We start from the raw sequence: 26541 nt of genomic DNA, 5'->3' as shown, positions 1-26541 counted from the left end.
ATCACATAGCCGGCGGCCGCGTGACGCAGGTGAGCTGCTGTTCATCATTCCCGGGGTGTCACACGGAGCGGCGTGTGCTACCACGGAAACGATGAACTAAATTAAACGATATTATGGAACCTAGCGACCAGTACATGACTCAGGATTTGTGAGCGATACTGCGTCGCTAGGAGGTGTCACACAGGCCGATGTCGCCAGCGATGCCGGATGTGCGTCACAAAAACCGTGACCCCGATGATCTATCGCACGATAGATTGTCTGGTGTAAAGCAGCCTAAAGTTTCTGTCCTCTAGAGGCAGCTGGAAACATCGCACACAGCGTCGGTTTGGGTACCTAATTTGATGTCGCCTATGGGCGGAGCAAAAGCCATACTCCGTGCTGATTGGCTGAGAGTCTCTTCCGCTCTTTGTGTGACCCGCGGTGTCAGGAGACTGATAATGTTCTATTCAGTGCTATAAGGAGTATGTGCAGCAAAACAAGAAAATCCCCCATCACTAACAGCAGCATATGGACCCATACAGCTCTGTAGGGAGTATAGGAGGATATACAGCACTACAGCCGCCTATACAGCAGTATATGGAGGATATACAGCACTACAGCAGCCTATACAGCAGTATATGGAGGATATACAGCACTACAGCAGCCTATACAGCAGTATATGGAGGATATACAGCACTACAGCAGCCTATACAGCAGTATATGGAGGATATACAGCACTACAGCCGCCTATACAGCAGTATATGGAGGATATACAGCACTACAGCAGCCTGTACAGCAGTATATGGAGGATATACAGCACTACAGCAGCCTATACAGCAGTATATGGAGGATATACAGCACTACAGCAGCCTATACAGCAGTATATGGAGGATATACAGCACTACAGCCGCCTATACAGCAGTATATGGAGGATATACAGCACTACAGCAGCCTGTACAGCAGTATATGGAGGATATACAGCACTACAGCAGCCTATACAGCAGTATATGGAGGATATACAGCACTACAGCAGCCTATACAGCAGTATATGGAGGATATACAGCACTACAGCTGCCTATACAGCAGTATATGGAGGATATACAGCACTATAGCAGCCTGTACAGCAGTATATGGAAAATATACAGCACTACAGCAGCCTGTACAGCAGTATATGGAAAATATACAGCACTACAGCAGCCTATACAGCAGTATATGGAGGATATACAGCACTACAGCCGCCTATACAGCAGTATATGGAGAATATACAGCACTACAGCAGCCTATACAGCAGTATATGGAGGATATACAGCACTACAGCAGCCTATACAGCAGTATATGGAGGATATACAGCACTACAGCAGCCTATACAGCAGTATATGGAGGATATACAGCACTACAGCAGCCTATACAGCAGTATATGGAGGATATACAGCACTACAGCAGCTTATACAGCAGTATATGGAGGATATACAGCACTACAGCAGCCTATACAGCAGTATATGGAGGATATACAGCGCTACAGCAGCCTATACAGCAGTATATGGAGGATATACAGCACTACAGCAGCCTATACAGCAGTATATGGAGGATATACAGCACTACAGCAGCCTATACAGCAGTATATGGAGGATATACAGTACTACAGCAGCCTTTACAGCACTATATGGAGGATATACAGCGCTACAACAGCCTGTACAGCAGTATATGGAGGATATACAGCGCTACAGCAGCCTGTACAGCAGTATATGGAGGATATACAGCACTACAGCAGCCTATACAGTAGTATATGGAGGATATACATTGCTACAGCAGCCTTTACAGCACTATATGGAGCATATACAGCACTACAGCAGCCTGTACAGCAGTATATGGAGGATATACAGCGCTACAGCAGCCTATACAGCAGTATATGGAGGATATACAGCACTACAGCAGCCTATACAGCAGTATATGGAGGATATACAGCACTACAGCAGCCTATACAGCAGTATATGGAGGATATACAGCACTACAGCAGCCTATACAGCAGTATATGGAGGATATACAGCACTACAGCAGCCTATACAGCAGTATATGGAGGATATACAGCACTACAGCAGCCTGTACAGCAGTATATGGAGGATATACAGCACTACAGCAGCCTGTACAGCAGTATATGGAGGATATACAGCGCTACAGCAGCCTATACAGCAGTATATGGAGGATATACAGCACTACAGCAGCCTATACAGCAGTATATAGAGGATATACAGCGCTACAGCAGCCTGTACAGCAGTATATGGAGGATATACAGCACTACAGCAGCCTATACAGCAGTATATGGAGGATATACAGCGCTACAGCAGCCTATACAGCAGTATATGGAGGATATACAGCCCTACAGCAGCCTATACAGCAGTATATAGAGGATATACAGCGCTACAGCAGCCTGTACAGCAGTATATGGAGGATATACAGCACTACAGCAGCCTATACAGCAGTATATAGAGGATATACAGCGCTACAGCAGCCTATACAGCAGTATATGGAGCACGGTGGATATACAGCGCTATGTGTGTATGTACTTGGATATTTTACACTTCCTTGTGCTGTGACCGCTGCTTCCTACAGAACGCGAGTGACAGCGCAGATGATAACCCTCATTAGTGCCAGTAATTACAGCCACTGCCAATCTCATAATACAGGATTATTCCCACTGCCGGGTGCAGCTTATACCCCCGGAGATATACAGAACCCCGGCCATAATACACCTATATGTACAGAACCACAGCGGAGATGAGCGGCGCCAGCTCCTGTGAGGACGGGGTCAGCTCCTGTGAGGACGGGGCCAGCTCCTGTGAGGACGGGGCCAGCTCCTGTGAGGACGGGGCCAGCTCCTGTGAGGACGGGGCCAGCTCCTGTGAGGACGGGGCCAGCTCCTGTGAGGACGGGGCCAGCTCCTGTGAGGACGGGGTCAGCTCCTGTGAGGACGGGGCCAGCTCCTGTGAGGACGGGGTGGTGGCTCTTAGAAGAGCCTTTGTGTTGTGGAGGATGCGGGGTCAGCGGCGTCACTTGCCCTTCTTGCTGCTCTCCGTCTTCTTGGGCAGCAGCACGGCCTGGATGTTGGGCAGGACGCCTCCCTGGGCGATGGTCACCCCACCCAGCAGCCTGTTCAGCTCCTCGTCATTGCGCACGGCCAGCTGCAGGTGCCGGGGGATGATGCGGGTCTTCTTGTTGTCCCGGGCGGCATTGCCGGCCAATTCCAGGATCTCAGCGGTCGCCGGTCAGATACTCCAGCACAGCGGCCAGATAGACCGGAGCGCCGGCGCCCACCCTCTCGGCGTAGTTGCCCTTGCGGAGAAGCCTGTGCACACGACCGACCGGGAACTGCAGTCCTGCCCGGGATGAGCGGGTCTTGGCCTTAGCTCGGGTCTTCCCTCCTTGTTTGCCGCGTCCAGACATCGCTGTGTGGCAGGTTTTTCAAAGATCAGCAGATAAAGAACTGTAATGTGAGGCGTGTGCCGGCTCCGGAGTGTTTTATAAGCTGCTGCTCCGCCCTCCTCTCCTGTCATTGACTGAAACTAAAGTCATTCATGTAAATGAGACTTGTGGATCCACCAATGAGTTCCAGGGGGCGGTGATCATGACGTTTACACAGGTCACATGCCTTTGTCACCCAATAGAACAGCGATGTGACAGCAGTGCTCATTTGCATTTGAGCGGGTCTTGGCTTTAGCTCGGGTCTTCCCTTCTTGTTTGCCGGGTCCAGACATAATTGCTCCAGCTACGAATAAAGAAAATAACTAATGACGAGAACAGCTACTACCGACATATATAGGCTGATGCTCCGCCCTCCTCTCCTGTCATTGCACAGATCTGAAGCGGGCAATGGAAATCAGACTTGTGGAAACACCAATGAGCTGCAGGGGGCGGAGCTTATTATGGCTTTATTGGTTGCATGACTTTCTCAGCTAAATAGAACGATGTCTGTTTTAATCACTTATAACCTCAGATAACGCTGTATGCTCGCCATATAGTGCTGCATACGCCATATAGTGCTGCATACGCCATATAGTGCTGCATACGCCATATAGTGCTGCATACGCCATATAGTGCTGCATACGCCCTATAGTGCTGCATACGCCATAAAGTGCTGCATGTTGTATAATTTTCTGTTATAAATAGGTTGGCAAAGAGGGAATAAAAAACAGTGCTATACACCGCCATATAGTGCTGTATACTCACATATAGTGCAGTATATCCACATATAATGCTATAGACCTTTAGGCAAGTACTGTATATTCACATATAGTGCTATTAACTTTATATAGTGAAGAGTCCCTCCCTATAGTGCTGTGCATTCTATATAGTGCATTATCCCGCCATATAGCGCTGTGCACCCTATATAGTGAAGAATACTAGTGATGAGTGACAGTAATGGTTACTATTCGCTTCTTGCACCAATAGTACGGTGACACCTCTGTGTCCGCATGGACAGGGGGTGTTAGAGTTATTCTGCGCCAAGCGGACCTAACATACTCCTTGGGGGCATGGAACATCGCGTGCTGCTGGAAGTGACGAGGTTGCGTGGCTCTGACGTATTAGCGATGTCAGGGTGGGGCTGTGAGGTGCGGTGTCATCACAGATTGACAGGTCAACCAATAAACGGTGGTCTGTTTTTGTCACCCCCCCGGCTGGTTCATGACACCCCATATGTCTTATATCCTGGTCCCTATATGTCTCCCTTCCTGGTCCTCATACGGTCTATCCTCATCCTCATATGACTCCCATGATGGCCCAAATATGTGTTCCATCCTCATCCGTATATGTAATCCTAAACCTCATTTGTCTTAGAAACCTTGTCCCAATATGTCTCCCATCCTGGTCCCCATATATCACCCTGATCCCATCTTGGTAACCATGTGTTTCCCTTTCTGGCCCCCGTATGACTTACATCCTGTTCACCATATGTGAACCATTGTTGTCCCCATGTGTCTCCCATATATGTAACATCCTCAACCATATGTCATCCTGCTCCTATTCTGGTTCTCATGTTTCATATAATGGTCCCCATATATGTGCTATCCATGTACCCATATGTGATCATCCTCGTCCACATATGTCATTCTGGTCTCCATATGTCTCCTATCCTGATCCCCATAAGATTTCTATTCTTGTCTCTATACATCCTTGTCCCCATATGTTATCCTGTTTCCATATGAGCTCCATCTGTGTCCCCATATGTGTTCCATTTTGATAGTCATATTTCTACCATTCGAGTCCCTATATGTCATCATGTTTCCATCCTGGTAGTATCTATATATTTCACATCCTGGTACCCAAATGTTCCCAATTGCGTTCACCCTGTACTTTCAATCCTGGTCCCCATATGTGCTTTATCCTTGGCCACATATGTCATTGTGCTCTCCATATGTCACCCATGCCTATCCCGATAAGCTCTCCATCCTGGCTTTTATACACACTCCTTCCTTGTCCCCATATGTCATCCGGTTTCCCATATGAGCTCCATCCTTGTCCCAATCTGTCTCCCATCCTGCATACGTGCTCCAGGCTGGTTCTGTTATGTCATCCTGGTCGCATCCTTGTCTCTATAAGTTTCCCATCCTTGTACCTATAGCTCTTCCATCCTTGTCTGTATATGTCTCCTATCTTGGTCCCCATATGTGTTCCATTTCGATGCTCATATTTCTAACATCCTAGTTCCTAAATGTCATCCTGTTTCCATCCCGGTCCCTTTATGTTTCCCATCCTGGTCCCCATATGTCTTCCTTTGTTTTCCCCATATATCTCCCATCCTGGCAACATATGCGCATCATCTTGGTCCCCATATGTGCGTCGTACTGGGCCACATATGTCATCCTGGTCCCTATATGTCTCCCATCCTGATTAAAATGTGTTCCATCCTGCTCTTTATATGTCTTCCATTCTGGACCACCTATTTCCCCCATCCTAGTACCAATTTGTCTCTGATCCTGATATGTCTTCCTGATAGCCATAAGTCTCCCATCCAGGTGCACATATATCATCCTGGTCCCCATACGTGTTCCATTCATGTACCCATCTGTTTCCCATACTTGCCCTATATTTTTGCAACCCTGGTCCCCATATGTTACCATCTTGGTCCCCATATATCTTCTATCCTACTCCCCATATTTTTGCCTTTCCGGTCCACAAAAGTCTCCCATCCTGGTCAGGATACGATATTAGCTCCATCTTGGTCCCCATTAGTGATGAGCGAGCATGCTTGTTACTACTCGGTACTCGCACGAGTATCACTGTACTCGGGCTACTCGGCGGGGACCGAGTAATCTCGCGATACTCGTGCTGTACTCGTGGTCTTCATTTCTGCATGTTGGCGCTCTTTTGAGAGCCAGCCCTCATGCAGGGATTGGCTGGCAGACCACTGCAATGCCACAGCCCTGTTAGTTGTGGAATTGCAGTGATTGGCCGGCCTGCACAGCGTGACCGAGCCTTTATACCGGCCGGCGCGCTGTGCTCTGCTCACAGCCATCCAGACAGTCAGTGCAGGGAGAGTGTTGCTGCTTCAGGGAAAGGTTTGCGGCCCTTTATACCTATTTCCGTAGCAGGGCTGCAAACAGTGTGACCAAAAGTCCTTCTCAGGACTATTCTAGTTGTATACAGGCAGGCAGGGTATAGCCAGGTCGGAGTACAGTAGCAGAGTCCTTCTCAGGACTATTCTTGCTGTATACAGGCAGGGTATAGCCAGGTCGGAATACAGGCTAGTGACCAGAAGAGTCCTTGTCAGGACTATTGTAGCAGTATACAGGCAGGCAGGCAGGCAGGGTATATAGCCATTCCTAGTGGTGACCGTATACCAGCCTTCATCATATCTGGGGCTGGTGTACACAGTCTAAAACAGTCCAGATAGTGTCAGAGTTCTCATTAATTTTTGCTCCTAAAACCCTGTTAGGTTCTTATTGCGTCCGTGCTTGCATTTAAAAACCGCACGTGTGTGCCTGTCGGTGGCAGCGTACAGGTGCACTTGTGTGCGTTTTTACCAAACTATTATCTAACGCACAAGTGTAGTGTATAATACACGTCAGTCAGCAGTGGCTGATAGTGTCAGAGTTCTCGTCATTAATTTTTGCTCCTAAAACCTGTTAGGTTCTTAGTGCGTCCGTGCTTGCATTTAAAAACCGCACGTGTGTGCCTGTCGGTGGCAGCGTACAGGTGCACGATTTGCACAAACTTGGATATAACGCCCAAGTCTAGTGAATACACGTCAGCACAGCATTGCAAAATGCGCAAGGGCGTTGGCAAGGAACAAGGAAGTGGACGTGATGGTGGTGCAGGCAGAGGCCGAGGTCGTGGGCAAGCTCTAATTTTGCCACAACAAAGGGCCACATCTAGTCGCTCGCACGTCATGTCCCAAATTCTTGGGGACCGCAGCAGTACACCGCTCTTGAACCAAGACCAGTGTCAACAGGTTGTTAGTTGGATAGCGGATAATGCTTCCAGTCAGATTGGCACCACCACAAACACTCTGTCTTCCACACGGTCAAGTGTCAGTAGCCGTGATACTGCACCGCACATTTCAGAACCTGATCCTCCTTCCTACCACCAGGCCGAGTACACGTCCTCGGACATTAATGATCCCACACTTGGACACTCGGAAGAGCTGTTCATGTTTCCATTCGCACATTCTGGCCTCTCGCCAGCTCATGTTGAAGTGGGTCATGAGGAGATCGTATGTACAGATGGCCAAATATTTGAGCAGCCACGTTCTCACGAAGTTGGCAATGTGTCTCAACAAGGGGTGGACGATGATGAGACACAATTGTCAGGAAGTCAGGAGGAGGAGCAGGGTGCGGAAGAGGAAGACGACGTGGTGGATGATCCAGTAACTGACCCAACCTGGCAGGAGGATATGCAGAGCGAGGGCAGCAGTGCACAGGGGGAGGGAGGCGTAGCATCCCAACAGGCAGTAAGAAGCAGGGTGGTGGCTCCAGGCAGAAGTCAGGCAACCGTTCCCCGGAACAACAACACGACACAAGGTGCCTGTACAAATGTTAGGTCTTCCCGAGTCTGGCAGTTTTTTAAGTTGGCTCCAGATGATTCTAAAAAGGCCATTTGCAACACCTGCCGTGCCAGCATCAGCAGGGGTACCAAAACTAGCAGCCTGACCACCACCAGCATGATCAGGCACATGTCAGCCAAGCACCCAACTTTGTGGGAAGTACAACAGAGTCGAGGAGCAGTACTTGCTGATGTCACTGCTACGTCTTCGCTGGTTGTGCATGCGAGCCAATCCCCTGTCCATGCTGCCTGCGAACAAACCTCCTCCGGCCCTGCACCTGCAGTTGCCTACGCAGAAATAACACCATCATCAAGCACGTCCTTGTCCCAGTGCAGAGTTCAGTTATCCATTCAGCAAACCTTTGAACGCAGGCGCAAATACACTGCCAACACCCCACATGCCACAGTTCTAAATGCTAACATTTCGCGACTGCTTGCGCTGGAAATGTTGCCTTTTAGGCTGGTGGAGACAGAAGCATTCCGCGACCTGATGGCGGCAGCTGTCCCACGTTACTCGGTCCCCAGCCGCCACTATTTCTCCCGGTGTGCCGTCCCCGCGTTGCATAACCACTTGTCACAAAACATCACACGTGCCCTGAACAACGCTGTTTCACCCAAAGTCCACCTAACCACAGACACGTGGACAAGTGCTTGTGGGCAAGGCCGCTACATCTCGTTGACGGCACACTGGGTTAATATTGTGGAAGCTGGGACCCAGTCTGAGCGAGGGACGGAACACGTCCTTCCCACACCAAGGTTTGCAGGCCCTACCTCAGTCAGTGTTTCACCCACACTCTACAGCTCCGGAATGTCATGCTCTTCAGCCTCCTCCTCCTGCGCATCCTCATCCACTGTACCCTCCACACCAGTCCCAAGCTGGAAGCACTGCAGCACTGCCTCGGCGAAGCGGCAACAGGCTGTGCTGAAGCTAATCTGCATAGGTGACAAACCCCACAATGCAGAAGAGGTGTGGACAGCTCTGAAACAGCAGGCAGATCACTGGCTCACACCTCTGAACCTAAAGCCAGGAAAGGTCGTGTGTGACAATGGCCGGAACCTGGTGGCGGCTTTGAGGCGAGGCCAGCTGACACATGTTCCATGCGTGGCCCATGTGCTCAACCTCGTGGTTCAGCGGTTTATAAAGTCATACCCAGAGCTGTCTGATCTGCTGGTAAAAGTTCGCCGCCTGTCTGCACATTTTCGAAAGTCACCTACTGCTTCAGCCGGCCTTGCCGGCTTTCAGCGCCGTTTGCATCTTCCGGCTCACAGACTGGTGTGTGATGTCCCCACGCGTTGGAATTCAACTCTGCACATGTTGGTCAGGATATGTGAGCAGAAGAGGGCAGTTGTTGAGTACCTGCATCACCTAAGCTGTCGGGAAATGGGTCAAACTCCACACATAACACCTGAGGAGTGGAGATGGATGTCCGACCTATGTACCATCCTCCAAAACTTTGAGGACTCCACCAAGATGGTGAGTGGTGATGACGCCTTTATTAGCGTCACCATACCGCTACTCTGCCTTCTAAAACGGTCTCTGCTCAAAACCAAACATGATGCATTGCAGGCGGAGCGCGATGAGTTGCAGCAAGAAACAGTAGTGGGTGTGGGTGATAACACACAGCCCAGCCTCGTCTCATCACAACGTGCAGTGGAGGACTATGACGAGGAGGAGGATGAAGACATGGAGCAAATCTCCGGCCAAAGTGAGGATATGACATGCACACCAGTCATATCCTCGGTTCAGCGTGGCTGGCCAGAGGACAGGGTAGATGAGGAGGAGGAGGAGGAGGACAGCATGTTCAGTCAACGTGTTGGTCAGGCTACTGAAGTTCTGGCTGTTAAGAGTCTGGCGCACATGGCTGACTTTATGGTAAGCTGCCTGTCTCGTGACCCTCGCGTTAAGAACATCTTGGCCGACAATCATTACTGGTTGGTAACACTGTTAGACCCACGCTACAAGGAGAACTTTATGTCTCTTATTCCCGAGGCGGAGAGGTCAACCAAAATGCAGCAGTTCCAGAAGGCCATAGTCACGGAAGTAGGCAAAGCATTCCCCTCACAAAACGCTAGCAGCATAGATCAGGAATCAGTGGACAACCAAGGCATACAGCCGAGAGGGGCACAAGTCCAATCCGCCAGAGGTAGGGGAAGAGTCTTTAAGATGTGGGACAGTTTTCTCAGCCCCTCACGTACCACAGCCCCTGAGGTGCGGGGTAGTGCCACAAGAAATCCTAAGTTTGCCCAGATGCTCAAGGAGTACCTTGCAGATCGAACAACTGTACTCCGACATTCCTCTGTGCCTTACAATTAATGTGTATCCAAGCTGGACACGTGGCATGAATTGGCTCTCTACGCCTTGGAAGTCCTGGCCTGCCCTGCCGCTAGCGTTTTGTCAGAGCGTGTTTTTAGTGCCGCAGGTGGAATCATTACAGATAAACGCACCCGCCTGTCAACTGAAAATGCTGACAGGCTGACTCTGATCAAGATGAACAAGGGTTGGATTGGGCCAGACTTCACCACACCACCAGCAAATGACAGCGGAATTTAAAGTTTGTAACGGGAATTTGCCATGTACCTCCAGTCACCCATGGGTACACACTTCTGGACTTTGGATAATCGCTGGACTGCTCCTCCTTCTCCTCATGCGCCACCATGATGACCGTTACAAGAGTTAGGCCTTTGTTTCAGGTATACCCCCAGTGGTAAATTTTTTAGCCCATTCTTTGCAGAATGGACATTACAACGACAGGAGACCCGCTCCTTTGCAATGGGAACAATGTTTTGAGGCCCTCATGCACGTCTCTACCCAGGGACAACGTGGAGCCTCCCAATTTTTGGCTGACCTGCCAAAGGGCTATACTATAATACACCCACTTCCTGACAATGGACACTTAATGTTTTGAGGCCCTCATGCACATCTCTATCCAGGGACAACGTGGAGCCTCCCAATTTTTGGCTGCCCTGCCAAAGGGCTATACTACAATAGACCCACTTCCTTACAATAGGCACTTCAGGTTTACAGGCCCTCATGCACGTCTGTATGCAGGGTCATTGGTGAACCTCACAATTTTGGACTGCCCTGGCAAAGGAAAATACTACAAAGACTCAGTTCCTCAAAATGGGCACATTAGACTCAGAGGCCTTTATGTACGTCTCTTCTCAGGGACATCGGAGTGCCACACAATGTTTTACGTAAAATCTTTCATGTATTGATCTGAAAAAGTAACATACACCAGCTCTATCTCACTATTGGGTATGTGCCCTTAACATTTCCGCCATGAAAAATCATTTTGGTGTCATTTTGGAAGGTTTTCTGGTGAGTCCGTAAAAATGGCGTAAAACGCGGACAAAATTGTTCACAGCTGTGACTTTTGAGTGATAAATGCTTCAAGGGGTCTTCCCCATACTGTTGCCATGTCATTTGAGCACTCTTCTGAGACTTTTGTGACATTTTTAGGGTTTCTACATGCTGCCGGGGGTCATTTCACAAAAATACTCGGGTCTCCCATAGGATAACATTGGGCTCGGTGCTCGGGCCGAGTACACGAGTATCTTGGGATGCTCGGCCCGAGCCTCGAGCACCCGAGCTTTTTAGTACTCGCTCATCACTAGTTCCCATATGTCTCCCATCCTGGAGCCTATATGTGTTCTGTGCCGGTCCCCATATGTTATCTCCGTCCCCATATGTCAGCTCTTTTTTACTAAAAATAGAATGAAGATACCTCCCTCTCCGCATTCTCTTCCTGCTGTCTGTGCGGTGCAGACAGGACGGCATATGGCGGTGACATTATACGTCGGCCACATGCCTGTCAAAATCAGCTGCCGGCATCAGATTAAGCGGATGAGCCCCAGAATCGGACGTGAGCGCTGATTTTTACCGGTTCAGGGGGGCAAGACCGTCTGAATCCGACCCCTGCATCTAGTGCTTGACCATCATGTGATCTATACTGTACTGCCCCGGCTGCCATTGCTGACCTCCACTGCCGCACATCTCCCGGCTGCCCAGTGTATTTAGTGCTAAAATGTACTGATAATGTGAATTGTACTCAATCTCCAGTACACAATACTCGTCCGTATACGTCATCCTAGACCTCATATACCTCACACACCTTGTCCCAATGTCTCCCAGCCTGATTCCCATATGTGCCCTCCTGGCCCTCATATTTCTTACATCACGGTCCCCATAAGAGTTCCACTCTCACCCCCATAAGTCTTCCATCCTTGTCCACTTTTGTGTTTCTTCCTGATCCCATCTTGGTAACATGTAATATGTCTCCCATTCTGGTCCCTGCATGACTTACATCCAGCTCACCCTATTGTGTGGTAGTGTCTGCACCAGACTGTGTGAATATATACTGTATATAACCGTATATATCCGTCTCTACATGCATCCTCTGCTGTGATACCAGGAGCGGCTCATTGTGCGGTGCCGCTGCTTCTGGTGGTGACGACGCATCTTTTGTGTGCACGGAAATAATACCGGATCCGCGGTAACACGAGCAATGAGGGGTTAACCAGAGTGAGAAATGAATTAATTAGGAACCAACTTCATCCTCTGCAGATCGCACAGATCTGTGTCGGGCGCTGGGAATCGGCGGATTGTAGAAATCTCAGCAGAACGTCCGCCCTGAGGCCGCGTGTTACAGAATAGAGACAAAGAGTGGGAGGAGCTATCGGCCACTGAGCGGGAAGGTTCAAAATTCGATTTTCAGCCAATCACTTTGTAGCAAACCTTTGGCCCCGCCCACAGACTGCTTCCGGTTACAGGCACCACGTGGTCTTTCTCTGTTAACCCCTCAGTGTCCGGTGTTTCTCGTCGTCGTTCTTCGTTATCACAATCATTTTTATTTTCCCAGAAGTGAGAACTGAACACAATCTCCCGCAGCCGGAACAACCCCCGCAGTCACCGGGGGGCGGACCGCACAGAGGACTGCGGCCGGTGACGCTTCAGCTCCGCCTCTTCCTCTAATTCTCGTTTTCCAATCTCCGTTGTTGTTTTTGCAGCTTCTAATGTGAAATATCTGAATGTAGAAGTAAAAGCCGCTGTCAGGAGAGTGAGCAGCGGCCGCTCAGCACCGAGACTCCGCTCCTGCAGTCACTGCTTCCTCCAGGTTATACGGGGCATTACCGGCCACTGCAGAGCGGGGGCAGAGTGACGGGGCCGCGGGTGCACAGCGCCGTGTAGACTGCGGGGTTTATAGCACTGTATGGAGATCTGTAGTATGGGGGAGATACAGAGGAGAGAAGCTGCTGATGTGACGGCAGAGAGGAGGCAACCAATGAGCTGCAGGGGGCGGAGCTGGTTCAGTTTCCCTTTGTCACCCAATAGAGCAGTGATGTGACAGCAGTGCTCATTTGCATGGCCGGGCTATAAATACGGCCGCTCTGGGAGGCGCAGGATCATTATTCTCTCTCCAGTGAAGAGATCTTTCTGCTCTCATCATGCCTGATCCCGCCAAGTCCGCCCCAGCGCCCAAGAAGGGCTCCAAGAAAGCCGTGACCAAGACTCAGAAGAAGGACGGCAAGAAGCGGAGGAGGAGCCGGAAGGAGAGCTATGCCATCTACGTGTACAAGGTGCTGAAGCAGGTGCACCCCGACACCGGCATCTCCTCCAAGGCCATGGGCATCATGAACTGCTTCGTCGGTGACATCTTCGAGCGCATCGCAGGGGAAGCCTCCCGCCTGGCGCACTACAACAAGCGCCACACCATCACCTCCCGGGAGATCCAGACCGCCGTGCGCCTGCTGCTGCCCGGAGAGCTGGCCAAGCACGCCGTGTCCGAGGGCACCAAGGCCGTCACCAAGTACACCAGCGCCAAGTGATCACCACCGCTGCTCCTCACCACAAAGGCTCTTCTAAGGGCCACCACATTGTCTAATCTGAGCTTTATACTGCACTGAGCTTTATACCGGAGAAACTGAATACAGCACAATAGCGCGGTATATAGAGTTAAACTATAATATAATATAAAGCACTTTTTAAATAGATGTGTAGCACAATATTGCGGTATACAGAACTAGATTAGGAATATTCTGCACTATACAGAAGTATGGGATTATGGCAGTGTCCGTATTCAAAACCATTGATTTATGGCGGTATATGCAGCATATAGAGATTACAGTACTATATAGAGGTTTATTAGAAATTAACGATCACTGCAGTCTGTGCTGCTCCAGAGGCGGCTGGGAACATCGCGGGCAGTAACGTCTGTGGGCGGAGTCGGAACCTTACTGACTGCTGATTGGCTGAGCGTTAAATTTGTAATTCCGCCCTATGGCTGAGAGTTTCCGCTCTTTGTTGTCGGTAACACGCGGTGATTCGGGTGATCTTCTCAGGCCGGGAGTGATTGATATGGTCACGCTATATTGCTGTATACAGCGCTGTATGGACTCTTCATATTATACTAATACTGGACTGTTAGGAGAAACACTGAATATTACTGTGATAAAGCGTCATATGTTGTAAATAGTACAATATGGGATGTAGACAACATGGAAGGTGCTTAGCAGTATATGGCCCTGTATGGCTGTATATGGGGAGCACTCAGCAGTATATGGCCCTGTATGGCTGTATATGGGGAGCACTGAGCAGTATATGGCCCTGTATGGCTGTATATGGGGAGCACTGAGCAGTATATGGCCCTGTATGGCTGTATATGGGGAGCACTCAGCAGTATATGGCCCTGTATGGCTGTATATGGGGAGCACTGAGCAGTATATGGCCCTGTATGGCTGTATATGGGGAGCACTGAGCAGTATATGGCCCTGTATGGATGTATATGGGGAGCACTCAGCAGTATATGGCCCTGTATGGCTGTATATGGGGAGCACTGAGCAGTATATGGCCCTGAATGGATGTATATGGGGAGCACTCAGGAGTATATGGCCCTGTATGGCTGTATATGGGGAGCACTCAGGAGTATATGGCCCTGTATGGATGTATATGGGGAGCACTCAGGAGTTTATGGCCCTGTATGGATGTATATGGGGAGCACTCAGGAGTATATGGCCCTGTATGGATGTATATGGGGAGCACTCAGGAGTTTATGGCCCTGTATGGATGTATATGGGGAGCTCTCAGGAGTATATGGGGGTAAACAGACCTTTGTGTGGCCTTGCTGTGTAATTATACAATGTGAGGCTGCTGCTGTAGAGAGGAGCGGATGTGTTGATATTCGGGCTGTGAACTCCGGTGACTTCAGTGACGTCACCACTTCTCACAGACCTGCGGGGTGGAATTGGGGTGTGCGTATATTGTATTTTAAATAAAGGATTTCTCTCGTGTTTGTGTTTTTCTTTTGACCTATAGGGTTGATTATAGGGAGTCTCATATGCGCGTCCTCATTACTATCCTAGGGCTTGATGGCAGCTGTTTTTTGTCAAATCACAGCTGATATTAACCCCATATATTGCCACCGCTTCAGGGCAAGCGGAATGAGCTGCTGCATCTAACGTGATACACCAATTCTGGGGCGGCTGAAGGCTGATATTATCAGGCTGGGATGGGCCAATAGCCATGGCTCTTCCCTCCCTAGAAATACCAGCTACCTGCTTTACCTTGGCTGGTTAACTTATTAACAATGGGGCAACCCCAAGCCATTTTTTTTACATTACAAAAATGTGTACAGCAGCATGTGAAGAGCTAAAATATGTAACCCTGAAATAGAGGAATTTTTGCCCTGCATTACTGCTACTGGAAAAAATGAGATCCTTGGTTTCAAAATTGGCCAATTACTGTAACCCTGAAAGAGAAAGACAAGGTGCACAACTCTTTTCTCTCATTTTTTTCCAATAGCAGTAATGCTGTGCTAAAACCTTTGTATTATATGTTTACATAGTTTAGCTTTTCAGATGCTGCTGTACAGATTTTTGTAACATTGAATATTCAGTGTGCTCCTGTTCACACCTTGTGGATGCGCTGTCAGTCTTTTTATATTTGTTTATTTTTTTTACATTATTTAATAAAAATAAAAACTGCATGGGATCCCCTCTATTTTTGATAATCAGCCACTGTAAAGCAGACTGGAGGGGGGGGGGGGGGGTTGCAGCCTGCAGCAGCTGCTTTATCTCGGCTTTCATAAATAGGGCAATAGTCTAAGTCATTTGTTTGTTTTTTTTCTTAAATGGTGAGCCACCAAACACAGACTTCTCAATACTGTACATGGCTGTGATGTGGCCGGAAGTGCCACATAGGAAATGCTTGCTGATTGGCTGCTCTGCATTCTCTTTATTCAGATGATAAACCAAAACCTGAACCAGACATACAGGTAAAAGCCGGTGTACAGGTGCGAGACTCAAACACTCAGCGCCCAGTGCAAACCCCAAACTTTAAGGTTCAGGTTCGCTCTTCCATAGTTAAGAACCATCCTCATTGGATGCATCTTTTCTGGTGGAATGACTTTTACGCTCTTTATCAAAACAGTGCAAACTAAGTCCCCTATGATGAAAAAGGATAAAGTGGCGAGTTCCATAATTAAAATCTTCATCTTTATTCAGCAAATGTTTAAGTCCCCTATGATATATATTACTATTTATTTGCCCATTTGGTTTTATCAATGTAAGTATATATGGTGATGTGGAGCACTATATGGGGGTAATCAGCACTGTATGGAGAATATACAACATACTACAGCAAAATGAATATTGGACTATGTAACATACCTTAGCAAGTATTGGCATGTCTGTGATTGGCCGGCGCACCAAGTGACACTTGGCCTGTATAAAGGTCGGATCAGGGTTGTGCCCCTGACCTGGTCAGGCACCACTGAGTACTGCACCCATGCTGGGACAGTACTTCCAGGTAATCCTAAAGACCAGAATGAGGTGTGTACGCACAGACACACCATATAGCAACCAGGTCTCCCACAGCTTTAGAGGGGACCCTTGGGAAGTCTCCAGAGGGGTCTAGCTTTCAAATCTCATCAAGAGGTGAAGCGGAGGGGCTGTAAGCTAAAGTGCAGAGGCTGTCAGGAAAGGAGGAGGAGAGCCAGTCTGGTAGTGGTGAGCGGAGGTTGCCAGGGTGACGTGCACGGCCACTAGTCAGACCTTGCACGTGGAGTGACAGTTGGCGGGGGAGAACGGTTACTGAGTCAGTCAGAAAGGCAGAGAGAGAGTCAGTTGAGTACGGGGACTGCCGGTGACTAGGCACGCACGGGGTACAGGTCCTTAGAGCAGGCTCTAGTTTAACTACCTGCTAAACCTGCCGGTTAGGGGAACTACAAGTACCTCACAAACCTTCATAGTCCGAGCCTCAGCAGCAACGCAGGGACCCAAAAGGGGACTACGCCTGAAGCTATCTCACTTGGTCCATGCTGCCGGCAAACGGGCCAACTCAGGGGAGAGAAGGCAGTTGTGAATCCCTGGATAGACCTCGACGGTACTTCAAGACAGGGGGTATCCGAACAAAGAAGTGCTAGGAAGGTGAGCTAATTGTTACCCTCAGACTGGCCTGAAGGATACCTGGTCCTACCTAGTTAATCGCAGCATCGCCCGGGTCCGCTCACCAAAAACATCAAAGAGTGAGTAAAATCAGTTAAAGACTATTGGACTCTGCCTGAATTATTCCGGACCCGCTACTCTGCTCACCTGAGCCCCTGGGGCCTGCCTCACTCACGGGAGGCCACACCATCTGACTTCAGACCCCATCAGCCCCAGACGCTCATAAAATCTGCAGCGGTGGTCAGCCATATCCCTAACCACAAGCCGTGAGTTGCGTCACGACATATTTAAAACAATTGACCTTACCTGTTACCCCATTTGAGAAGACCTGTGGCGCCCTGAAAAGGATTATCACTCCTGGGGCGTTACACCACCATTTTGTGTTCTGACCCTGGAGCAGTGAAGAGCGCCCTAAAACCGGCTGCTCCCTTTCACCCTTGGGCAATTTTCCTTTTGTTGTTTTTTTCCCCCATTTGCCAGAGTTGTACATTTTTTATTTTTCCATCGATCTTGCCATTTGAGGACTTGTTTTTGAGGAACAAGCCGTACTTTTAAATTAAGCCATTAGTTTTACCATATAGTATACTGGAAAACGGGAGAAAAATTCCAAGTGCAGAAAAATGGCAAAAAAAGTGCGATTGCACTATTGGTTCTTTGAGTGTTTTATTCACCGTGTGTCCCAAACAGTAGATTTCCACCACATGTGGCGTATTGGTGTACTCAAGAGAAATTGCACAATGAACTGTATGGTGCATTTTCTCTTGTTTTCCTTTGGGTCTAAAATAACATTTTGTTGGGAAAAGTTTTTCACTTTCTCCTTCCACATTGCTTTAGTTTATGTGAAGCACCTAAAGGGTAAGGCTATATGCACATGATGCAGTTTTTGTCGCATGTTTTGGTGCAGTTTTGTTGTCATGAAGATCTGACTTTTGACTTGCCAGCAAAGTCTATGAGAATTCAGATTTGCTGTGCGCACATGGCAGTTTATTTATCAAAACCATCTGACAATAAAGAAGCAGCAAGTTCATTCTTCTTGCTTTTTTGTCACGTTCTGTCACCCATTGAAATCAATGAGGGGATGAAAAACGCATTGTACCATATTAGTTGTGTTTCGCATGCGTTGTACCTGCATGTCTCTCTCTATGTCCAGCATTGCTATATTTGACAATTGCACACGACTTCCCGCTGTCAGCTTCAGGCTGCGACTGAAGTGACCTGCACGATCAGCGATAACGGAGTCCTCCACCTGCAGCTCACTTCAGTCGCAGCCAGATTTCCGATCACAAGTGGACGACACCAGAGTGATGTCACTGCTGATTGTGCGGCTCACTTAAGTTGCTGCGTGGAGCTCACAGCGGGCAGTCTTGTTTTATGGCACTCGCTGTAAGCATCTGATGTAGCAGTGCTGAAAGCGTTGTGGGGCCTCGTGTGGGTTACGTTGGACCTGTAGGGTTGCTTTAGGGTTAATAAAGAGGTGGAAGAGGGTGCTTTTTTGTCATTTATTTCAAATAAACGATTTTTAGATTGTTTGTGTTTAGTTACTTTCATTCATAGGTTAGTGAAGGGAGAGTTTAATACAGGCCTTCCATCACAAAGCTAGGTCTTATTGGCTGCTGTGGGCTGCTATTAACTCCTTATTACCCTAATCGCCACCACATCAAGGCAATGGGAAGAGCCAGGTCCAGTACCAGAATTTGTGCATCTTATGGACACGCTACTTCTGTTGCGGCTGTGGGCTGCTATTGTAAGACTGGAAAGGGCCAAATAACTATGGCCCTAGCCACCCGAATAATATCTTCCCCAAGTTGTCGGCTGGTTATAGAAAAACGGGGGAGGACCGCACAACATTAAAAAAAAAAAAATAACTTTTTTAAAAAGACGTGGGATCCCATCTATTTTTCATAATCAGTCAAGGTACAGCAGAATATTTTAAAAAAAAAATATTAAAAAAACCAAAAAAATCCTGACCCTCACATCCTACAAATGTGTATAGGTGCAAGCTGAAAAAACATAGCAAATACAAAATACATACAGCTGCACACTAAAATGGCATCAATGTATAAAGGAACTCTGGTACTGCATTACTGCTACATGAAAAAATGAGATTTTTAGTTTATGAATTGGCCAATGCATGCAAGCCCGGACACCAGCGGCAAGGTAAATCTCAATATTCCAGGTACCTAACTAAAATTGCAGTACCAGAGTTCCTTTATACATTGATGCCATTTTAGTGTGCAGCTGTATGTATTTTGTATTTGCTATGTTTTTTCTGCTGGCACCTATACACACTTGTAGGATGTGCAGGTTAGGTTTTTTTTAAATATTTTGAGTGAGTCTTTTTCTGACTGAGCACTCCGCCCTATAAACCAGGCTGTGTTCATGATCCTTATACTAGGAGTCCCAGCTGCCCAGACATGGAGGTTAGTCCAGATAGTGGCATTTCAAGCTAGATTTTTAGTCTAGCTGCCCAGACATGGATGCTTTTAACCTAGATAGTGGCATTTTAGTTAGGGACCCGGAATATTGGGATTTACCGTATTTTTCGCTTTATAAGACGCACCTGATTATAAGACGCACCTAGGTTTTAGAGGAGGAAATTAAAAAAAAAAAAAAATTGAGCCAAATAGTGTGCTAAAACATTTTAATAAAATAAAAAAAAAACATTATTTTAACAATTTAGACTCAACAGGAGGGTCTGTTATGGGGGGATCTGTGGATGATGCACTGCTGTGGGGGACCTGTGGATAACGCACTGCTATGGGGGACGTGTGGATGACGCACTATTATGGGGGAAATGTGGATGACTCATTGTTATGGGGGACCTGTGGATGACGCACTATTATGGGGACCTGTGGATGATGCACTGTTATGTGGGATCCGTGGATGACACGGCTATGGGGGACCTGCATGATGCACTTTTATGGGGATCTGGGACAACCACCCCCCTCATCCTTAGGAATACACCCATGTACTGTATACCATACATGGCTGTATTCTGAAAGATGAAGGGGGTGGTAGTCACATTTAGACTTTGGCCACTACATTAGTCCCTCCCTGGAGTGTTTACACTAAAGGACTACAGCCCCCATCATCCTTCAGAATACACCGATTGATACAGTATATTCTGAAGGCTGATGATGGGGGTTGTGTTCCCCATTGTTCCCCCATGTTCCTGACATTTGTCAGGCTCAGATCACTGATTGGTGGAGGCAGCTCTGCAGAAGTTGTCTCCACCAATCAGCATCCAGCCCTAGCGAGGAGAGGGAGAATCGTTCTTCTCTCTCTCCTCTTTCTTATGATAGTCTCCGTCTGCTGCGGAGATCTAAAATGGAGCCCGCGCATGCGCAGATCGCGATCTTCAAGAGCCGCAATCTCTATCTGCGCCTGCGTAGCCTCCGACGCGATGGACTTCAGTAAAATGGCTACGGAAGGCAGCGCATGCGCAGATGGAGATCTCGCTTCTCTGAGATCTCCATCTGCGCCTGCGTCACCTCCGCCATTTTCCGGAAGTCGCGTTGGAGGCAGCGCAGGCACAGATAAAGATTTCGGCTATGGTGACCGCCACCGCAGCCGATTGCCGCGGGATCCATGGCGGCCGCCACCGCAGCCGATTGCCGCGGGATCCATGGCGGCCGCCACCGCAGCGATTGCCGGGGGATCCATGGCGGCCGCCACCGCAGCCGATGCCGGGGGATCCATGGCGGCCGCCACCGCAGCCAATTGCCGCGGGATCCATGGCGGCTGCCTCCGCTCCAGCGGCAGCACCAGCACCAGCCTCCTGTGACTCACTCCACCGCCGCATTACTGCCCGGTAAGTTACATTCACTTTGTAAGACGCACCCCTATTTCCCCCACAATTTTGGGGTAAAAAAAGTGCGTCTTAAAAAGCGAAAAATACGGTACCTTGCCGCTACTTTCCGGGCTTACATGCATTGGCCAATTCATAAACTAAAAATCTAGTTTTTTCATAAAACAGTAATGCAGTACCAGTGTTCCTTTATACATTGATGCCATTTTAGTGTGCAGGTGTATGTATTTTGTATAAGGTACAGCAGAAAGCTGAGAGTTGCAGCCTACAATGGAGGGAAACCACATTTTATAAAAAAAAAAATAGCTAGCCAAGCTAGCTATCCCTCTGTCAAGCTATTCTGTTATTTTTTTTTTTCTATCATTTAGATCCTATCATATTTTGTCTCCTCTACAAAACGCATTAACAAAAACGCGGCAAAAATGCACCATCATTATAAGGCTTTGGGTTTGTTTACATTTCCAGGCTCTCTGTGACAAGGTGCAGTTTTGGTTGCAGTTTGGGTACAGTTAAAACTGCAGCGTGCACATATAGCCTTAGCGTCTGTTTGGGGATCTAATCAGATGCTAGAGCCATACTCCATGCTGATTGGCTGAGAGTCTCTGCCCACTCCAAGTTCTGTGTGACCTGCGGGGTCAGGACGTCTGATATAAAGTTCTATTTAGCGCTGTATGGAGTCTATGCAGCAAAACAAGAAAAATCCACCAGCGCGATCCCCCATCACTAACAGCAACATATGGACACATACAGCTGTATAGGGAGGATATACAGCAGCCTATACAGCAGTATATGGAGCACGGGAGGATATACAGCGCTATATGTGTGGCGCCCCTGAGGCTTCAGTCACCACAGGGTAGTACGCGTCACCAGAGGTGCAGTATTCATCCCGTGTAAGGAGGAGATCAGTGTCTGTCATTCACAAACATACATAAGCCAGTTGCCCTCTCACCAGGACGGGGTTAGGGTACGGTCATTTAAGATGGTCACTAGTTTTGAGCGAGTATGCTTGTCACTACTCGGTACTCGCACGAGTATCACTGTACTCGGGCTACTCGGCGGGGACCGAGTAATCTCGCGATACTCGTGCTGTACTCGTGGTCTTCATTTCTGCATGTTGGCGCTCTTTTGAGAGCCAGCCCTCATGCAGGGATTGGCTGGCAGACCACTGCAATGCCACAGCCCTGTTAGTTGTGGAATTGCAGTGATTGGCCGGCCTGCACAGCGTGACCGAGCCTTTATACCGGCGGGCGCGTGTTACGGGGGGACCGGCAGATTAGGACCAGGGGGTATATATCCTAATCGCCAGTCGGGGCCCACCGTGCTCCAGATGACAAAGGAGCTTCTGGCACCTGAGGGTTAGGCGGAGACTATAGAGCTGGATGGCTCTGAGATAACCCAGGAACTCTGGGAACCGGTCACGTGTGTTGGGACACGTCAGACCGGACGACAACCCGATTAGCGTTTTGGTGCACCTAGCGCTACACCAACCACGTGTGCAGGAAACACGTCAGGCCGGGTGGCAACCAGGTAGCGTTGACCGGAAGACCGCCATGAAAGCGCCCTGTTGGCCACGTGTGTGGGACACGTCAGGCCAAGCGGTCCTCCGATTAGCGTTTCTGGCCACCTCACGACTGGCCACGTGTGTGTAGGACACGTCAGGCCAGATGGGTACACCAGTAGCATTGACCGGGAAGCCGAGGAGGATAAGGAACACCCTGTTAACTCCACAGGGGTCCTGGGGTACACTGTCCGTGCGCGTAGGGGGCACAACCGGACAGGTGGCGCAGCAGGTGCGTTGTCCGTGTGCGTAGGGGACACAATCGGACAGGTGGCACAGCAGGTGCGTTGTCCGTGTGCGTAGGTGGCACAATCGGACAGGTGGCGCAGCAGGTGCGTTGTCCGTGTGCGTAGGGGGCACAATCGGACAGGAAGCACAGCAGCAGCAACCCAGTTAACGCCACTGGGCTGCTATAGCAAGACTGGAACGGCAGGAGGGAAGCACGGCGCCTGACCCTGATGTGCCGAGCCACGAATCTTGGCGTGACAGGCACCGTTCGCCTAACCCTACCTACCGCTTCCCAACATAGGCTTATGCCGCAATGAGGCTCTAACATGGAGGTGTGCTCTGACTGAGCAAATGTGAAGACTGCACACCTCCATGTTGTCTCCAGCCCCTTTTATAACCTGGGTCCGCCCCAAACCCAGGGTGAAACCACCAAGGTCCAATAGCAGAGTGCCATGTCATCAGTGACATCACATGCGACCTATCCGGAACCGCCACGTCATTGATGACCTCATGGCAGCCACGCCCCAAACACTTCACCAGTCATCGTCTGACGACCAATACTGAGGTGCCAGATCATAGGGGCGGGCCTCTGCGAGCCAGTCCGGAGTTGCCACGTCATCAGGACACCTGACACCCTCTGCCCTATTAGGGCCTGCCACCTCACGGACATGCTCAGTGAGGTCCTTACCGGACCTAGCCTCTGGTGCACTAAGTGCCTGAGCATGCCCAGTAGCCTGAGCAACAGGCTCAGAAAGCAGACTATCAGTTTGAGCATGCTCAGTAGGCACATCCCAGCACTTAGACACAGCACGAAGTCCAAGTACCTGTGCAAAGAGGCTGTTAGGGTTAATTGTGGGAGCATGCTCAGTAGCCTGAACTGAGGACTTAGTCTCAGACATAACACAATCAGGCTGAGCATGCTCACTAGGCAAAACACCCGGCTTCAACTCTGGCTGGGGTAAATTGGCGCACGCATGCGCACTAGCCGCCTCTCCACACTTAGACGTGGTGGAAGGAACAGCCAACTGGACGACCCGAGGCACGGCCAAGAACGGCAGCCGGTGCCTGGGCGCAACAGGAACCGCAGCAGGCTGCTTGCGGCTATGGCGGCGCCGGTTCGTAACAGTACCCCCCCCTCTAGCGGCCCTCCCACTTGAATGGTCTATAGTCGCCACAGATACCACTGAGCGACGGGCAGAAGATGGAGACATGCAGTGGGAGCTACAAGACTCGCTCCACCGCGTAATCACCCCAGACGACCAGTCGATATGTGGGGAATGCCGCTTCAACCAAGGAATACCCAGCAGAATATCATCTGCACCCTTAGGGAGAACCAGAAATGAAATGGTCTCCCTATGCCCAGATGACATGGCAAGGGTAATGGGCACTGTCCGCTGGTGAATTACCTTGGGCAACAAGGATCCATCCACCACACGGACTCTCACTGGCCTTGGCATTTGCACCAGCGGGATGGCATGCCGCCGGGCAAAAGAGGAGGAGATGAAACTATCCCCAGCACCTGTGTCCACACTTGCCCTTGTGGACCATGTTGACCCCTTAAAGGAAATGGACGCGGGAAACGTCACCCTAATGGATGACGCAGAGTCCAGTCTACTTCCAGCTATGGTCACCAATCGTGGTCGCTTATCCTGACGCTTTGGGCAACGGTTGGCATAATGACCATACTGCCCACAAGCGAAACAGGAAATGCCCTTGCGATTCGAAGACCTAGCAACACCAACCCTAGAGATGTCCATAGGGACAGAGATGTCCTCTAAGGGAGGTGCAGTAGGAGAGACCACTACAGTGGCTGAACAACCCTCTGACCTGCGCTCCAGCTGACGTTCGGAGGTCCGCAGGTCAATGCGGGTAGCCAGCGTCATGAGGCCCTCAAGGGTAGTTGGTACCTCACGCGACGCTAATGCGTCCTTCACGTGCGAGGCTAATCCCCTCCAGAACAGTGGAATGAGAGTCCTCTCTGACCACCCCAGTTCTGCAGCAAGTGTCCGGAAACTCACAGCATATTGACTTGAGGAGGTACGCCCCTGCTCCAAAGTCAGTAGCTGTAGGGCCGAGTCGTGAGTGACCTCAGGCCCCAGGAACACTTGTCGCAAGGACTCCAAAAACTCCTTAGAGTCCTGTACTATGGGGTCATTCCTCTCCCACAATGGTGTAGCCCACTCCAGTGCTCTATCAGAGAGCAAGGAGATGATAAACCCCACCTTCGACCTCTCTGTAGGAAACCGTGCAGCCAACAGCTCTAGATGGACTGAGCACTGGTTCACGAATCCCCTACATGCCTTGCTATTCCCCGTAAACTTGTTGGGCAGCGAGAGGTGAGGGAGGGTTGGAGTAGGCTTGGTGACTGACACCATTGCAGCCGCTTCAGCCACCACATCATCCATATCAGCAGCAAGAGCAGACTTCTCCAGAGACCTCACTCTGGCATCAAGCTGCAGCAGGAACTGACGTAGCTGCTCCATCTCCGCCATGCCAGCCAGACCCTGGCGCAGTCTTACTGTTACGGGGGGACCGGCAGATTAGGACCAGGGGGTATATATCCTAATCGCCAGTCGGGGCCCACCGTGCTCCAGATGACAAAGGAGCTGCTGGCACCTGAGGGTTAGGCGGAGAATATAGAGCTGGATGGCTCTGAGATAACCCAGGAACTCTGGGAACCGGTCACGTGTGTTGGGACACGTCAGACCGGACGACAACCCGATTAGCGTTTTGGTGCACCTAGCGCTACACCAACCACGTGTGCAGGAAACACGTCAGGCCGGGTGGTAACCAGGTAGCGTTGACCGGAAGACCGCCACGAAAGCGCCCTGTCGGCCACGTGTGTGGGACACGTCAGGCCGAGCGGTCCTCCGATTAGCGTTTCTGGCCACCTCACGACTGGCCACGTGTGTGTAGGACACGTCAGGCCAGATGGGTACACCAGTAGCGTTGACCGGGAAGCCGAGGAGGATAAGGAACACCCTGTTAACTCCACAGGGGTCCTGGGGTACACTGTCCGTGCGCGTAGGGGGCACAACCGGACAGGTGGCGCAGCAGGTGCGTTGTCCGTGTGCGTAGGGGACACAATCGGACAGGTGGCACAGCAGGTGCGTTGTCCGTGTGCGTAGGTGGCACAATCGGACAGGTGGCGCAGCAGGTGCGTTGTCCGTGTGCGTAGGGGGCACAATCGGACAGGAAGCACAGCAGCAGCAACCCAGTTAACGCCACTGGGCTGCTATAGCAAGACTGGAACGGCAGGAGGGAAGCACGGCGCCTGACCCTGATGTGCCGAGCCACGAATCTTGGCGTGACAGGCACCGTTCGCCTAACCCTACCTACCGCTTCCCAACATAGGCTTATGCCGCAATGAGGCTCTAACATGGAGGTGTGCTCTGACTGAGCAAATGTGAAGACTGCGCACCTCCATGTTGTCTCCAGCCCCTTTTATAACCTGGGTCCGCCCCAAACCCAGGGTGAAACCACCAAGGTC

At 49.9% G+C, this 26541-nt stretch overlaps 1 protein-coding gene across 1 annotated transcript; it reads left to right on the top strand.

The window, feature by feature from the left end:
* The first annotated feature begins 13448 nt into the window (after positions 1–13448).
* Positions 13449–13842, top strand: LOC142301037 (histone H2B 1.1-like). Its single transcript, XM_075342055.1, has one exon. The coding sequence runs from the start codon at positions 13462–13464 to the stop codon at positions 13840–13842; it is 381 nt and encodes a 126-aa protein (XP_075198170.1). The 5' UTR covers positions 13449–13461.
* Positions 13843–26541: the final 12699 nt, after the last annotated feature.

This window comes from Anomaloglossus baeobatrachus, chromosome 4 (genome assembly GCF_048569485.1).
Source record: "Anomaloglossus baeobatrachus isolate aAnoBae1 chromosome 4, aAnoBae1.hap1, whole genome shotgun sequence".
Lineage (NCBI taxonomy): Eukaryota > Metazoa > Chordata > Amphibia > Anura > Aromobatidae > Anomaloglossus > Anomaloglossus baeobatrachus.
The sequence above is the reverse complement of the archived record's forward strand: the minus strand, read 5'-3'. Positions and strand labels throughout refer to the sequence as shown.